At 36.5% G+C, this 18156-nt stretch overlaps 1 protein-coding gene and 1 non-coding gene across 7 annotated transcripts; one reads left to right on the plus strand and one right to left on the minus strand.

The window, feature by feature from the left end:
• Window positions 1-3341: 3341 nt before the first annotated feature.
• Window positions 3342-14442, minus strand: c3h8orf74 (chromosome 3 C8orf74 homolog). Of its 6 annotated transcripts, XM_088626375.1 has the most exons (5): window positions 14315-14332; window positions 14185-14226; window positions 13286-13478; window positions 12453-12856; window positions 3342-3631 (listed from the first exon to the last, which is right to left on the minus strand). In XM_088626375.1, exons 3-5 carry the CDS (start codon window positions 13368-13370, stop codon window positions 3392-3394), a joined length of 729 nt encoding a protein of 242 aa, XP_088482501.1. In that variant the 5' UTR covers window positions 13371-13478; window positions 14185-14226; window positions 14315-14332; the 3' UTR covers window positions 3342-3391. The 6 variants fall into 6 exon arrangements, with proteins under 6 accessions (XP_088482501.1, XP_088482498.1, XP_088482496.1 ...); XM_088626372.1 differs by lacking the exon at window positions 14185-14226 and having other exon boundaries at window positions 13292-13478; window positions 14315-14442; XM_088626370.1 differs by lacking the exon at window positions 14185-14226 and having other exon boundaries at window positions 14315-14442.
• Window positions 14443-14797: 355 nt separating this feature from the next.
• trnal-cag (transfer RNA leucine (anticodon CAG)) lies at window positions 14798-14880 on the plus strand. The gene has a single exon. It is a non-coding gene; the product is annotated as a tRNA-Leu (tRNA).
• The last annotated feature ends 3276 nt before the right edge of the window (window positions 14881-18156 follow it).

The following is an 18156-nucleotide window of genomic DNA, read 5'->3' on the forward strand; positions in this document are numbered from 1 at the left end:
TATGAAGAACAACAACTGTTCTCTTGTAAAGTTAATTTTGTAGGATGTCATGAGGCATTGGAGCTTTATTAATTTTGAAGGCTTTAAGTACCTGAAACACTTCTGTCTTTTCTATGTTAATACTATTTAATAAATAACCTTTTCCATTGCCTGAGGCATGTTGTTGACTTCTTCCCTAGGGAACATCTGTAGCCTAAAACCTTAAATAGTTATCAGCCTTTCATTGTCTAGAAGTGTCACATACAGTACATTGTTGTCCAAGACGCATGTTACATCAACCTTTATGCTTATTATACTCTTGTAGTGCTGAAAGAATCCTCTACCAATTGACCTTTGCAAAAACAAGTTTCTTTCTTTAGTTTTTCAATTGTTAAATTGCAATGTTCCATCCCTCTCTCGGCAGTTTGGAATACCAGTGTGAATGAAAGGCACTGCAGATGCCCCAGAGAACACTGTTCCATCTATTCCTGAGCTATTCCTGGCCTGGTTGTGCACTGCTGTCTCTGGCTCGTCTTTATTGCTGATGTAACTCATAACGGCATTCTCAAAAGAATGTTTTTGTTCTAATATGATGTACTGTATACTTGCAATTACCCACACATAACATGGATTTTATACTTGTCCTTCATGTCAAGCTCATTATCACAAGTACAAATTGCTTGACTATGAAGCAAATCAAGCAGTTCTGACTTTGTTCTCCCAGTACTTTGGGAGGGTCCTGTAATTTGTGTTGGTGAACCTGCAGGAGGCGCTGTTCCTGCGGCTATGGACATCGTAGTGCACTGCAGGACACTCAGCCATACGGTTGGGATGTTAAACCAAGGACTTCACTGCTTGGTTCTTAAAGATATCAATGGCGGTATTTAAAAGAGCAGGGGTGTTATCCCCGGTGTCCTGGCTTGTACAATCTGGGTAACCACCTACCTAAATTTCCCCTTAAATTCTATTAATGTAAAGCAAATTCTCACTTCATCTGAGGTGCTGTTCACTGGAGCTGTTGGTGTGTAATGGCTGCCGGATGTCATCTAGATGGGTTGTATACTCTACTGGTGGATGGAGTGGGTATCCTCTTATGTGTAAAGTGCTACATACTGAACATTTAATACTTATGTCCAAACATGTACATTTCCAAAGATGTGCACAGACAAACTGGATACCATGTGGCAAGCATGGACCCACTCTGCTCTAACCTATACCTATACCTATATACCCTCTCCCCACTCTCTTCTCTCTCACTGTACTCTATTTTAACAGTGAGCACAAGCAAATCACACTGCCATTCCGAGAGTCAATGGCACACTGAAGAGTGCAGCTGAAAGCTGAGAGACCATGGGTGAAGTCTAAGTATCTGAGTCTTGAACAGGGGCTGAAAGGTGATCTGAAAATGACCAGATCAGATTGTAATGGGTATCTAATTAACCCACTCAGGAACGAGGGGTGAGAAGCAACAGGCTCTGCACGTGGAAGAACGGCGAGGAGGTAGTGAAGGCACGGTGGAAAAGGAGATAGTGGGAGATAAGGGACTGAGGAACGGTAGAAGCAGAGTGCAAGGTGAGGTAGTAGTAAGAGGTAAGGCAGCAGGAGGCCTGGTTTTGAACTGGCAGTGCGCTGCAATAGGGAGGTAAGGGAGAGACTGAAGTAAGAGAGGAGCATGAGAAAAGTGAATAAGGGAAAAAATGTGAAGGCGTAATAAAAAAATTCCATCGTATTCTGTAAGGGAACAAAAGTGTCTGTGTCTGTTTACAGTGAATCAAGAAGACTAATGAGACACAGTCAGTGAACACAGAATACGCCATTGTACTGTCACCTGAGATCAAATTGTTGAGAATACATGCTAAAGGCAAATAAACCTTTCAAAAGTTACCTTTTTAAGATTTGTCAGGAATTGTTGTGTAGATACTGTATATGTTAAGGTGAATTTACTCTACAGTATGTATAGACCTTTATGTGTCTATACATCTAATAGAAATATTTCATTTAATTTAATATTTGCTAAGTGATTTAAAGGAATATTTTGCATAACAGTGATGGTCAGATGTGTATATGAAATGTACAGTATAGATCTTGCAATAGCAATTCATTCATTTATGCTATTTTCTGTATTTAAAATTGTAATTAGTTTTTAAAGGTTAACTTAACAAGTTTGTGATAACATTACAAAGAACTTGGTCCCTCCTCAAAGAACTTCTGAAGTCAAAGGTAATCTAACTGCACATGTTATTCTGTTAAACCTTTTATTAGTTTCCATTATGTACTGTACGGCTTTATACTGTATACTGTATGGGACTGGTAATATCCCAAACATGGTTAGTCAGTTTAAATTAATGCTAAATGGGGTTTCAATTTATTTTGGGGATTTTAAGAGAATTCTGCTAGGCCATATTCCTTCTCTAAATGCAGTTTAATTCTTTCCTTGCTGTATCCGAGACTATATTAATGTGTTACTTACATTAAACTATCACTGATACAACTACTCACTCTCAGTTCAGCCTCTGCTCAATTTCCTTTAGACAGGCTTTCATGGATTAGTGTTAAATAGGAGTTGCCTTACACAGTTACATTTGCTTAGGCTCCTTGTTTTTTTCCCAGATCTTATTGAAAGTGATTTTTTAATGCACACTGTAGCTTTCCATCCTATCTTGCTGATGCAGATTTTCATAATCTTGGGGAAAATAAATAAATAAATCCTAGCTGCGGACTGGTTTACATGTTCCTTTTTTTGATAAAAGGAATTCTGGGGCTTTGACAAATCCTGGTGTCTGGCTGGTTTTCCTGCGCTTTTTGGGAATGGTTGAGTCGTGTTTCTTGTAAAAAGGATGTGCCCGAAGTGCAGTGTTTCCTGCCTGATAAGACAAACCTCTCCATCAGGATGTTTGGGTCTCGTTGTCCCATATTAAAAGCCAGAGCTAAGGAAAGGAACTTGCTGTTCATTTAGCGAAAGGAAAAATAGCTTCACTGATTAACATCTTTTACCCTGATTTTTAGGGGGCCCTTTTCACTGGCTTGGGATTTACAACACTGAACGTTTTTACTTTTCTCCATAGTAATATGCTGTTACAAATGTAGAAGTAATCATATAATTTTTGGTTGTCATTCGTAGCTATAGTAGATCCCTGTATAGATGATCCTAAAAATACTGTTCTATACCGATGTGTATTGTGTGTGATCCTCTAGTGTTTAAAATAATAAGCATGTCTAACATGTCTAATATACTATACTGTATATAGAAACCATTCAGCTGAAGGTTCTCTAAGACCCATCCTCTGAAGGTGAAGGTATTTGGATCAGATGTAGAGCAGATAAAAAAAACCCTCCAAGATAATTGTTTATTGAACAGGTAATTTTGTATTTTGTGTTAATTTATTGTAGCTTTAGGTTAATTGAACAGAAATCATTTTTTCTTCTTGTCCTTGGTTGGGTGCACAGTAGAGACCTTGGCAGAGCTGGCTGTCGGTGTATTAGCAGAGGGGAGGCTGAAATTGAGGGGGGGAAGGCAGACAGGCCGAGCCAGGGTTTTCTGCTGCAGCTTCAGTTCCAGAATCTCAGCAGTCATGGCCACCTCTTTCAAGAGACTTTCAAGGACCAGATCCACCTGGGCTCTCACGACATCTTGTACTATTCTTTCAATAACCTGTGAAGGGCAACACAGTACAGTAAGACAAGCAGGACTGACAAAGATACCAAATGCATGATCAGCACTGCAATATTTCATTTTTTAAGTAAGTGTAATTCTAAATATTTAGAATTTTCTCACTGTAATTCTAAATAAAAAGCAAAATCAAAATGTTCAAGTTGTAAAAAAGTTGCACAATATCTTACACAATTTTTAATTTACACACATCACCACGTACTACTCCAGTGAACTTATATTCCACTTTGTAATATGTGCTGCACATTTCCCATGGCACTGTGATACTTTCTCATGATTTATCCGACTCAAAGAATGTTTGATACTTCATCTCACTGAATGTTGTGACAGAATATGTGAACACTCCCATTTGTTTTGTAGAACATTCTACCAGATTAAGGCAGGTTGGCTACATGCATAGCAAACAGTTCACACTATACTTTATAGTATATAGTTTCATAAAAAATGAACCTGCAGTGTAGCTGTTCATCGCATCATATATAGATAACGAAGAACACAACGTTTTGAGTACATTTGCTAAGGGGAAAAAAGATGGTGAGTTGCAGTTAGATAAATCGTCAAGTCAGAGTAAAATTTAGTCCATGATACAGTAGATATAATTTAATGACAATATATATAGAAATCTGTACAGTAAGTATATGTCATTCTACAGTACATATAGAAATTGTTACTAGGCAAAAGTTCAAACTGTTTATTCCTTTCAAATGAAAATTTGTTTATTAACAAATTGCAGTGCCCCTACAGTGTCCGTTTCTCAGGAATACTGCAGATGTGAATTATTTGTCCAGAAATTCAATTACTCTTAATTTACTTAATCTTAGTCCAAACAACATCAAATCAAATTAAATAGAAGGTAAAAGGACTACAAGAAGACAAAAGGTAAGGCAGTTTACAAAAAACAATAAGAAAACTGTCTGGATATTTTGTTTGCAAGAAAGGATAAATCTGACTGGACTGAAAGCATGTAATTAATTTGCACTTCTGGATTAGATCCAACCCAAGTCATCTCACCATTCCAGATTGTCAGGTAGTCTATTATATTTCCTTTTCCTTCTGCAGAAACCATCACTTCCAAAGACAAATAAACATCATTGCAGTTCTAGTGGTTTGTAATTTTTGCTGTTGTACGTGTCAATATAACATACACACAGCTGTATAAAATATTAGCACTCCATTGGGACAAATGTTTTTGTGGAGATCACTTTAAATAGTATGTCCTATAAAAACATGATGGCATAGTTTCATTAAAGTGCACAAGGTTTTTCATGTTTAATAATCTGAAGTGTTAAATAGAATCAGACATTTCCACAGTTCTGTTCATAAATGCAAATCTTTATGGTATCACAACAAGAAGTCACAATGTCTATAATGCAGTAAACATGAACGTAATAAAACAATAAAGCATACATTTAATCATATTTAAAAATTAAACTGATAGTGAATAATTACTGTATGATACTGATTATCAATTTAGCATTAGATGAGATACCACCACAGTCTACCGTGGTTTTATACACCTTTATATTAAGGTTCTTCCTAGCACAGCATTTGCAGTGACTTATCTAAAAAAACTTTTTAAAACTATTTAAACTATTTAAAGAAAATTAGAAATATACATAGGTTTAAAACCCAAAGATGCCTATATCTCTGGAACCGTTAAAATTATTTTAATTTAAAAATAAAAGTCTGTAGTTATTAAAATGGTCTGTACAGAATCAGATCCAAAATCTTTCCTACCATGAAATTTAAATTGTCTTGCTATTGTTAAAGCCTAATTACTTTTATACGTCACTGTAACTAAGTACCATGGTAGTACTGTGAACAATGTTGTCAAATATTTGGAAGGGCTACATTGCTGCTGTTTCAAGTAGAATCCTTTAGGCTTTCTTCTTCATAGAACGAGGCTGCAGAAAAACAGGAGGGAAGGTTTTATCTTTCATCCAAGCGTGTTTCTTGAAGTTGGTATACACTGCAGAAATAATCAGTTTAGGATTCATACCTGCTGGTAAAGGCTATTTGTAGAAAAGTACCCTTTTCCAAATGAACAGGATTGTAAGCAAGGCTATTTTCTCCATAACGATAGCAACACAAAACAGCAGTGCCATATAAAAGGAGACTGGAGTGTATAAGGTGCAAGCTGAAGAATGGACCAGATTCTGTGAGGGATCTCTGCCATATGGCATAAGACACCCACAGATGCAGATGGAACCGTTGGGAAACTTTGCAAACAATAAAGTGAGCCAATGGCCATGCACCTACTTCTGACAATGAATGGAACAGCAGAATCAGAACAGCCACATGTTTTTAGGAGATATAATGTGCTAAACAACTCACCGATGGCCTAGTAACAAACCCAGAGAATACTATTCTACAGGTCTAAACACAAAATAAATAAATGAATACATAAATACAAACATATATACAGTATACACATTCATAAATATTAAGCTCCTGTATGTCTTACAGTATCTGGTGAGAACCTATTCACAGACACATTCATATATTTCAAAATGTCATATGACATCTTGGCCTAATTGTTCTATTGAATAATCTCTAGCATCACTTAAATCCCTTATATCATCAGTTTTACAATGATGCAAGAGGTATATTATTCATTTTTATAGCTACAAAACAACATCACACTGAAAGTTCTATTATTAACCTTGGGATCATCTTGTAAAAGCAGCATAATTTGTTGGCTTGTTTTTGTCCTTCCTTAGACAGTCTCCCTAGAGTGACATAACTCTTCATATTTGCTTGAAGAAGGATGTTACTATTGTGTTTCCAAATCACTGTATGGTTCTTTAATTTTCTTAGTCTTGTGTATTTAGGAATATCCTTGCTGATTCTTTAACTTTAGTAGAAGGTCTCACTTAATTTAATTCCCCTGAAGCTTGCTGCTTATTTTGTAACCAATATAAATATAGTATACTGTGATATATATATACTGTATATACTGTACTGTATATATCACATATATATACTGTGAAATTAACAGTGTTACAAATTTAGCACATAATGCCTACACTGTTGTTGTCTATAATTACACTATTTTCCTTCATGTAAATTTATATAGCTTCACATAGCTTAATATAGTCTATATAATGTACTGTAAATAGCTTTATATAGGCTATCCATTCTTCAGATTCATAGGGAAGACCATCATATTTCCAAAAAACAGGAAACGAAACTTTCAGTTACAGAGCCCCTAATGTGGAATAACAAACACAATTATGTAAGTGCTGTTCTCAGCCCTTAAATCAGGGTTTATGACCCACTTGTTTAGTACTTACCTCATAACTGAGGCTTTCTTAGGTTAGTTCATTAGTACTGTCGATGCTTGAACATGTAATGTGATATTGCCTTTTTCAACTCCACATTCTTTTCAATCTGGCCACTCCAACACACTCTTTCATTCGTTATTTTCCAGTGCCTTGGGCATGACCTTACGGTTTACAACTGTTGATGAGTATCTGCGTCCAGACAGATTGTGATATGAGATCCAGGATGCCAGACCCGTCAGGACAGACCCCAGATGACCAAGATGCCAGGTCCTAGATTAAAAACAAGGGCTTGCTATATCCCCGATGACATACTCAAATTGGAGACCAAAACCTCTGATCTGTAGCATCCAGGAAGACATTCTGAAGGACTAAACCACAATGAGGAAGCCAGACTGTAGTTGACAGACAGAACCTGGTAGGTCCTAGATAACATTAAAATTTAGATCAGTTGAACTACCCTATGATCTGCACGCCACAATCTAGAATCTGTTTTGTTATGAAGACACATATAAATCTTTGTCTGGAGGGGAAGCAACCACAGGGCCTTGATTGCCCCAGAGGTTGATTTTTTTTTCCTTTGGGAGTTTATGTTTTTCTCACCTCTGTGTCTCCACGCACATAAAACATCTGGTGTACATTTTTCTGTAAACTGCTCTGGGGCAGTTATGAAAGAGTTGTAAAGATTTATTTATGAAAAATTTTAATCTGCATTAATCTGCAAAAGACTGCATCTACAACAGTACACACACACATTTCATTATTCCAATATCTTTAAAAAATATGCTTTATAAAAAAGACCCTTTCTAAAACTATTAAAGTTAGAAACTTCAAAGTTGACATTTTTATTATCAATTTACCTCTAATACCAGATCAACTCAATCTTTGCTTATACACCATATTTGCTTTTAGTATATGTATACTACAATATGAATTCTATTTATTTTTAAATCTAGGGTACTAACCTTTAACGCCTACAGTAAAATGTACCTGAAGAGTAATATTATGACTCAAGTTGGTGCAGTGGGTACTGGGTTTGTCATCTCTAGACCTACAGGGAATCCCTTCCTGGAAGTTTACACTCATTTCCTTGATCATTAACATCAAATAAGAAGACACCAGGAAATGAGTCAATATATCCCGGAAGTCTGAGCTTTCAGGTCATGCATCATTTCAACAGGTGCAAAGTGGGACATCTGCTGCAAAAACAGTCAAATGACACATTACAAATGACGAAATAGGAACTTCCTTTAAGAAGGAAATAAGAATTTAAACTGGCTTATTTGCTTATTTAGATTAGTCTTCGTTTTTAGATGTCATTGTTTGTTGGTTCCTTTCCCTTTTTTCCTGTGGAGTTATGACAGATTGTGATGGTAGCTTTAAGTACTCAGTTGATAGACCTTGGCAATGTTAACTTGAAGTAACTAAGCAAAGAGCTCTGCTCGAATGAAACATTAAAGCACTGTTGATTCAGACAATGGGGTTACATAGCACTCTACTACAGAGTGATGTCAAAACTGTAGAAATGAATTTCGTCTCTTACAGAGTTTCAGAATGTTTTATAGTAATATCTTAACTCAAAAACAACATTTTTCTCTTCATAATATAATCACTTTTAGACTATAAAAGAATACATGTTTTTCTTTTTTGTGGAAGTAGAAAAATAATGAGCTCCTTGTATGTTCTCCAAGGCTATGGAGGGATTAGCAGTTGCAATGAATAATAATTGCCAATATTATGTATTGGTAATTACTTGACTAAAATGCACAAAAAGAAAGGATTAAGGAAAAGTCAGATGACTTTTTTAGTCTGTTTTAGCTTTTGCTTTAGTATCTACACATTCTTCTCTGTTACAAAACTGAGTAAAAAACAGAGAGCTTCTGGCCACTACAATTACCTCTTTTAATTCAGTGTTTAAGATATTGTTGGTTTTTCTGTGACAGTATCATGTTTCTGTTATTAATCAGAAACAATAAGCCCATAGAAACTCGCGGAACTTGAAAGCACTGTACATTAATATAAATCTGTAGAAGTCAAAATGCAGACTCAATTCCAAACAGTGCTGCCTCGAACCTAAAAATGTAAATTAAACCAGTACATACAGTGCATTTTGTACCTTTAAAGCTTGTGCCATGACACTTTGAAGCAACAATTAATATTTTTTACATATATCAGAGCAAACTGAGCAACTGGACAAGGAGGACACTGGTGAGGGATGCTGCTGGAAGTGCAATGACAACTTTTACAGAGATACAATGACTTAGATGGGAGATGTGCGTCAGTCAACAATATCCAAAACACTTCACAAAGTCTGAATGGCAGGCTGGCATGAAGGCAGCCATTACTTAAAATCAGGCAACTCAAAGTCCTCACTGAATTTGCAACAAAGTATTTGAGTGATCGTGCACAAGTATGGCAAAAGGTGCTGTAGACAGATGGGACCAAACTGGAACTTTTCAGTCTAAGAGTCAAGAAATATGTTTGGTGCGGATCCAACACAGCACATTTCCCAGTCAAAACCATCTCCATTATAAAGCATGGTGATGGCAGGATCATGGTCTGGGGATACCTCTCCTCAGCAGGAACTGGAAAACATGTCAGGATAGAAGGAAAAATGAATGGAGCAAAGTACAGACAAAATACTCACTAAAAATTCACCTTTCAGCAAGACAGTGACTCAGAGCAACAGGCCAAAGGTATACTGGAGTGGTTAACGATATGAAAGTGAAAGTCCTTGAGTGGCTCGGTCAAAGTGAAGACTTGAATCCTAATGAGAATCTGTGGAAGGACTTGTTGTCCATAAGCAATTCCTAAGCAAGTGGAGAGAGATGGGAAAATCTGCAAAACTTGCTAATGCACAAAGTTGGTAGAGAAATACACAAAAAGCCTTGCATTTGTGATTGCTTCCAAAGGTGCTTCTACAAAATATTGAGTTCAATGATCTAAATACTTAGAAAATCAGATTCACTTGATAATTGCTGTGTTCTGTGTGGTAGTTTAGAAAAAGCTGCTATCATGTCTGTCATGGATGAGAGATACCAGAAGAAGGCATAGTGGCAGTCAAGTAAGGGACAATCGTTGAGACAGTGCTAACCAGTGTTACCAGTGCAGAAGTAATGTTATTTGTGCTACTAACTTTACTCAGGAATAACAGACTCAATGGCAGTTTGTGAGATGGGTACATTTATATATTGTAACAATGTGAGGTTGGCACAGTATGGAACTGCCTGAATGAGTCCAATAGAAACTTCAGCTCCCACAATTTTCCTGTTGGGATTGGGAGGAAGATTGGAGGATACTGGTAGGTCACGAGGTCGGAAGGTCATTGAAGAAAATAACACAGGAAGGAAAAAACAACCTCTTGCTCTTTTGGCAATGAAGGATGCTCTTAGCAACCATTTAAAAAAAGAAATAAGATTGAGGGTAGGGGAAAAAATAAAAATCTTCCACATGAGGAAGAAAACTAAACCAGTGGACTGAGAGAGGAGTCCACTATAGTCTGTGTGCTTTTTATGGTAGTCGGCAAGCAGGTTCATTTTCAGTAAAGAATATAATAATAATAATAATAATAATAATAATAATAATAATAATGAACTTTATTTTACATAGCACCGTTAAAGGTGGCTTCTCAAAGCGCTTTACAGAATGACAACAACAATAAAAAAATAAAAAGAATACACATGATAAAACACAATTACAATATATAGAGAAGACCATGGATGGTGGTACTAAGAAAAGTAGAAGCAGAGGGGTGAAGAATGGAACCAGTTAAGTAAAGGCTCTTCTAAAGAAGAAGGTTTAGAGTCTGGATTTGAAGGAGTTTAGAGAAGGTGACTCTCTGATATCCCTGGGCAGAGAATTCCAGAGCTTGGGGGCATAACAGGAGAATGCCCTGTCACCCATACAATGTAGACGGGCTTGGGGGACAGTAAGGAGAGCGAAGGTTGCGAGGTGGGGAGTAGGGAGATAATAGTTCAGACAGGTACTGAAGTGCCAAGCCATGCAGAGCCTTATAGGTGAGCATGAGGATTTTAAAGTTCACACAGAATTTTACAGGAAGCAGGTGCAAGGACTCCAGGATAGGAGTAATGTGATCACTTCCACAAGACATGGTCGGGATTCTAGCTGCCGAGTTTTGGACATACTGCAGTTTGTTCAAAGCAGATTTAGATACCCCAGCGAGCAGAGCATTTCAGTAGTCAATTCGAGAGAACACAAATGTGTTGATCAGCTTTTCAGCCACAGTTAGTGATAACGTAGGGCGTAGTCTAGCGATATTTCTGAGGTGAAAAAAAGATGTTTTGACAATATGCTGCCTATGTGGGTCGAATTTTAAGCCAGAATCGAAAATCACCCCCAAGGTTTTTCAATTGAGACTGAAGCTCATGTATAGAACTATCTACAGATAGGGTTACAGGACTTAACTTAGTACTGCAAGGATGGAGTTTGCGTGTGCTTTGTTTTTCTTTTTAACTGTTAAGGTTTTATATAGAAATCTCTCTGCAAAATAAAGAACCCCTACATCTGGGTAAAACACATTTTAGCCATAGCTTTGCACTGGAATAGTGGTCACATACAGATAGGTGGGCAGTCCACTGAAAGGGCTTCCACCTGATGATACTGCACTACTGAAAATTTTCAACAAATCCTAAACAACTTAGCTAATGCAGAAATAATGTAAATACATAAAACACAATGGTGTGTCACTCACACATCCTAATACAATTTTCTTTTCCCAAAGCTTATCAACACCATTCCTTAGGCAAAAACTACAACAACTTAAAAAAACACAGCTGAGAAATGTTCTAAAAAATTCTAAAATAACTCAAAATCCCCAAAGCTCAAAAGCTTCCCAGAGAATTCATGAAAAAAGTATAAGGACTCCAAATCTGCAAAATTTGCACGGTAGTATGGTGACTGAAAGTTTACACAATAGTCTATACAGGATTTTACTACTGCATTGCACAAGTTTAACAAAAGACACCTTGATTTAAATCCTGCACTTTTAAGTAGTTTATATATCTCAATATTCAGTTTGCTTTTTTCATTGCTTCCCCATATTGCATGCCCACCTACTCATCCATATTCTGGCTGCGGGCGCAAGGCAGGATACACCCTGGATGTGACACCAGTATTCCCATATTGTCAAGAAAAAAAAAGTGTTTCTCATACGTATCATCTTAAACATCACCGTTTCCTTCCAAATCATGTTTTTCCTGCCTTCATGCAGTTCCCTATACTGGTGTTTGCCCCCAGCCTGAATATGGTCTAGTCATTCATCTTTTTGAGATACTTTTGCACTTTCTATAGTTCTTGCTACTCCTCCTATTTTGGCATCATCTGAGAAATTGATGAGTTTGTTAACCATTTCAGAATCCAATTTCTCTACTTATACCATTTTTATAGGGTAAAAAATGACAAGTTTTTTTTTTTAAAAAACAACACTTTTAGAATAACATCTTATTAATGAAGTAAGGCTAAGCCCATTTACATCTATATTTAATAATAATAAGCCAACATACCTCTCTATCCAAAGTGTGAGAGTATTGTATCTGAAGATCCTTCAGCAGCTTTTCTAGTCTGTTCTCTCTCTGTTGGCCTACGCTGTCCTTGAGGCTCTGGATATCAGCACGTCTCTGGCCCTCAGCCTCCTTCAGTGTGGCCTGTCTCTGCTGGTACTCCCATACCTGGCTGTCTGTGCCCTTAGACAGAGGCTCAGGACATGGGGGCACATAGACCACCAGTTCAGTCACTGTGCTTTCAACAGTCCTCTCTGCACACAGAACAGACTGATACAAGCAGTAGTGCCTGACGTAAGTGTCCATGAGGAATTCAGAGAAGGCTTGGTGGTGATACGGCAACAAGCGAGGCCCACATTGTGACAACTTATTCTGGATGAGGCTGATCACTTTTGATAAAGCTACACCTACACAAAGAAAAGACGTTTTAAAAAAGACTAGTAGATGAAAATACCTTCGCTTATCTAATTCTGGTCTCCTGTCTCTCCCCCAAGCCAGTCTTCACTCTATGGGTGACAGAGTCTTCCCCTGTTATGCCCCAAAGCTCTGGAACTCTATCCCTAAATATATCAGTCACCTTCCCTGAGCTCTTTCACATATATACTCAAAACCTTCTTTTTTAGAAAGGCTTATATTTAACTGGTTCTGTGTACCCCTTGACTTTCCTACTGTATTCCTTACCCCCTTTTACTATCTCCTAGCAATGTGTTTTTTTGTTGTTTTCTGTAAAGAGCTTTGGGAAACCACTTTTAAAGGCACTATATAAAAATAAAGTGTATTATTACAATAATGATATTTCCTAAGTAAGGGTACCTACAGGTATAAGAAGAAGGTACCTTTACTTTCAGTGAGAAGTTCTTCTGCTATTCTTCCAACCTGTGTTACAGCCTGCCAGGGGAAGCCTTTTTTCACAGCAAACATGACATTTTCATAAACAAAGTCAAGACAAACACTTTGTCTCAGCTCCTGATCCTCACTGGACTCTTTCCATCTTAACTGCTTCCTTAAATGTTGGAGGCCATCTTGTCTCTGTTTTCTCCAAAACAAAAAGGAAAAGATACATTTTATAAACCAAATCCTTTTATAATTTCAAAAATATGTTCATTATCTTTTGCAAATACAATAAATATTTTATTTTATATAATTTTAGTATTTGCATAACAGACAATAAAGCTACGTGACAGCCCAGAAAAACAATAATCTTCATTTTGCTTTGTTTTCTCTTACTTCATGTATTGTTACACGTGTTGTTGCTTCATTTAATTACAGAGAATATTCCAAAAAATGGAAGCTGATGAAAATACTTTAAGGCATTTAGTATATTGAGGGATATACAGTAGCAGTTTACTAATGTTAATTAGATTAATTTCAGAAGGTATAACATCATAAACTTAAGACCTAGTACTACGATTGATACTCTTTCCCAGTACAACTACCATTAAATAATAAAAGATAATTTCAAGTACAATATTAATTTTGTACATCACCCAGCAAGAATCTTACATACAGTAGCACATGACCAACTCCCAGCTGCCTCCTATGTAATTACTGAAACTTAGGCAAATGCAGATGATATAAAAATTTTATGGAATCGTGTTTGTGAGAACGTTCTTCTACTTTTTGATACCTGGGCTGGACTAATCTTTGCCGTGCTTCAATAATTTGTCATAATGTTTTGTATGTATAATGCTAAGTGCTAATTTGTCTGATGACCAAAAGACACTTACGTACGCACGTTTCAAAATAGACATTGTAAAAATCACCGGCTGTCTTTTCACTGTAATTTGCAATTATTGCAGTATTTACCATAGATTGCATAGAAACGATAAACGAGGACGGACTCGAGTTTTGTACGTGTACAGTACCTCCAGTTTTGCTATCTCTCGAATTGCAGCTGTTGTTAAGCACGCCATGGCTACTGTGCCCGTTTCGAGGCGTTCTTGTTTCTAGGGGCAACTACTGATTGCGAAACCACTGAGCATCCGGGTACTCCTGGGCGCCATGATTACCGACATGTGTGCTTGAGCTTTACTTACGTTTATTTATAATTAAAAATGTGCGCGTTTACACATTAGCTCCAAAAAACCTTTCAGAATTTCAGCTCGGAACACTGACGTAAAATAACCCTGCTTTGCCAGCGACTGCATTTAGTCTAACGTTTCCTTTTAATCACAAGCAGAAATAATGTTTCGTATTTTGTCCCTTGACCAATGAGGATTTTCTTGCAGGTGAAGTAAGCGAGATATATAGTATCAAGGTTGTTTGTCAACGATAGACCCATGGTAGAAAATAATAGTAATGTATTGGTTAGACAACACATCAGTAGTTTTTGAAAACAAAACTTGTATGTCAGGATGGCCGAGCGGTCTAAGGCGCTGCGTTCAGGTCGCAGTCTCCCCTGGAGGCGTGGGTTCGAATCCCACTTCTGACAAACTTATTTTTCTGTTATGACCATTTATAAATTTTTAATTAATCAAATCTAAAAACGATGTTTATTTACTTAACTGTCCTCTAGATAAAATACCAATTTTTCACTCTGTACTTTACTATATTAAGTAAAAGAATACTATCGTTTCAGCAGACAGGTTCCACAGCCGAAACGTTTTGTCTCTTTTCCTTTCAGCATGCAATAAACCTTTACCTGTTCCTTTGCAGCCTACGAATGCTGACACGGCTATCTACTTGAGGAAAATGTTATTTATATTATTTTATATAAAATAATATATATAATTTATCTTGAATTAGGATATCCCTACTAAATAATACAAAAGCCACATACAGAAATTATCAACATAAATTAAAATTAATCAGTTACATTTCTCTTTATGTAAATATTATATAATATTTAACTAGTCTGAAGTAATATGAAAAACAGATTGTAAACTGTTCATTGAATTTTGCCTATAATTCTTTTTTTCTTTCTTGGCATGTTTTTCATGATCGTCTTATCTGTAGGCCTGGCTGTAGCATATGTTCCCGAATAAATGTCAGTAAATCCCAGGGAAGATAACTAATGTATTAAATTCCCTACAATTTAGAAACAGTAGCCTCAAATTACGTACTACTACGTGAAATCTGGGGGTTTTGTCTGACCCTGTGCTCTGTGTTCTTCTATAATTCTTCCCTTACCTTCATCTCAAAAACATTGCCAGCATTCGGTCTTTCCTTTACAGTATTACACTGCTGCAGAAATCCTGATTCATGCCTTCGTCGCATCTCGGCTGGATTAATGTTAATAACCTTTGCAGTAGTGTCCCCACCTGCCCCCTCAACAAACTTCACAGGGTCCAAAATTCAGCTGCTCGACGTCTAACGCGTTCACGACTTCACTGACTCCCCATTACCTAACCAATTCACTTCAAAATTGTACTTTTAACGTTAAAGCCCTACACACCAATTCCCCTTAATACTTCTTAGCATCTTTCATTACCCCCTGTGTACAAAGCAGGGCTTCACACTCTGCTGAGGCACATCTTACAATACAAGCGTCTCGGGTTGAGCACGTTAAGCCGCCTTGCTCCACAACTCTGGTATTCACGTCCTTATACTTTCCCGTCATTTTTAATAAACGTTAAGTATTTTACTTTAAAAAAAATGTAGGCTGAAGACTTATCTGTTTAGTCGGGCTTTTTAAAGTCTTTGCCTTTTCTTCTTTTGCCACGTTTATTTCTGTTCAAGAGTTATTATGAGTTGCTGTACGTCAAAAGTGTTTGGGGGCACTTCGGTGTGAAACAAAACGCACAAAAAAGAGAAAGAAAATAAATATGACTATAAGTCGTTTTAAATAAATCCTTGTTTAATAGGTCCTGGATTACTGATGTGATTCACGCTGGACACAATGTCTCATTCTTCAGTCTGTTGTTGTCATCCTAAGGTTTTGAAATACTGCAAATCCTCGGTTTCGGACAAAATCTAAAAAGGGAGAAATTTTGTCTGTAAAATCAGAAATACCTGACTTTCCCCTTATCGATAAAAGCACGAATAATAAAACAAAATACTTAGGTTTGAAATTCAGGCATATCAATGGTGCCCATGTTCGGGTAGGGCAATTGCTTACGATGTGGGTCGTGTTTTGTATGATTTAGCAGATTTAATATATTTCTGAAACATGAAATAAAGAGCAAGCATTTTTATGCTACGAAAGGCACAGGATATGAACAATTTTCATTGACCGTTTTGATTGCAAATGTTACAATAATAATCAAAACATCCAGAAAACACACATACTGTATATACATATACTTGTATAAAAGTGTGTTTTGGGACAGAACAAAATAAAGAATGTAACGGACATTCGTCAATAACAGTGACCCCTTCTCCCTTGTCTGTTAAACCTTGGTTTCCTGTACAGAAATGCTTGCAGTACCATTTTCCACCATCAGAGGGGGACTTTGGTAATTGTCTCCCATGTAGTAGTTCTTTCTGGCGTCCTTCTCTTGTACTGTATGTGGCCTGTGTCTGAGTTTGGAACTAAAGTTTTGTTTGAGGGAGTTTCGAGTCACACTGTCTTTAGTTACCTTGTTGCAAATAATAATAACAACAACAATAATAATATTAATAATAATAATAATAATAATAATAATAATAATAATAATAATAATAATAAGAATAATAATTTCGTTATTCATTAATCTGGAAAATTATTAAATTATATAAGTATAAATGAGAATACGTTATATATAATATCCCTATTCAACCTAGCACTCCCATGATCTGGGTGGGAAGAAACTTGTGATTCTTGTGTGACGCATTGCTGATGACCATGAAGGGGCATTGCCATAAAACTGTGTAACAGTGGTCAAGCCCCTCCCCCCAAAGGAAAAACTTGAGCAATCTCAGACAATGCAATTCAACTTAGTTGGAAATACAGACATAAAGAACAATAGAAGTTTAATTAATTTTCTACTTTTATCTATCTTTAAAAATTAAGTTGATACAATGTCTAGTGATTTGCCCAAGTCATTGGAAATGCACAATATTGTGTCTCACGTGTTGTCTGAAACAACAGATTCATCAGACATCTTAGTTTACATTGAATGTCTGTGGAGAACAGAGGCTGTGCCAACTTGTGTCCTTTTTGTCTGGACAGTGAATGCGTTAATGTTCGCAAGTTTAATTATTTTCTTTTAGTGCAGTTTCTTCATCAATGCTTTGTTGTGAATTATATTTTCATGCTGCTTTTTCAAAAGATATGCATCTGTTTTTCAACATGTGTTATTCCCTTCTGTATACTAAGTCTGGAAGATAGTACCCCATTATAAATTTACTGTATTATACAAAAGTGTAATAGTTAAGATGCTACCATAATCTTTCATTGACAAGACCTATTGCCAAAGTCCAACCAATGCCTGTTATGTTGGGTTAAATCTTATTGCTTTTATTTTTTCTCTGTGTTATATACAATATAACGGTGACAAAAATTAATATTGGGCTACAGGTAATACTGTTCAAGTACACTATATTGATGGACATATCTCTGCCATTTAAATGGTATGTTTTCTGTTAATTTTCTTTACTGTCAAAAAGGGAAAAAAATCCTTATATGAGCTTAGACTATAATTTGACTATTATTTGTATATTTAAAAAAGAAATGCATGACTACTTTGTTAAATGTTGAAGAGAGGGATGCTTAACTTTGCATAAAATATTTGTATAATTATTTAATAAGCCATCGTGGACAAACATGAACACAGTGAAAAAAACAATA

Source organism: Lepisosteus platostomus, chromosome 3 (assembly GCF_059453375.1).
Source record: "Lepisosteus platostomus isolate fLepPlt1 chromosome 3, fLepPlt1.hap1, whole genome shotgun sequence".
Lineage (NCBI taxonomy): Eukaryota > Metazoa > Chordata > Actinopteri > Semionotiformes > Lepisosteidae > Lepisosteus > Lepisosteus platostomus.

Excerpts from the sequence above, each read along its gene's own strand:
- c3h8orf74 (XM_088626370.1), bottom strand. The coding sequence starts at position 14,362 with ATGGCGTGCTTAACAACAGCTGCAATTCGAGAGATAGCAAAACTGGAG. Across the intron at positions 13,479-14,314 it reads GAGAGATAGCAAAACTGGAG|AGACAAGATGGCCTCCAACA; the intron begins GTACTGTACACG and ends TGGAGAAAACAG. Across the intron at positions 12,857-13,285 it reads ACTTCTCACTGAAAGTAAAG|GTGTAGCTTTATCAAAAGTG; the intron begins GTACCTTCTTCT and ends TTCTTTGTGTAG.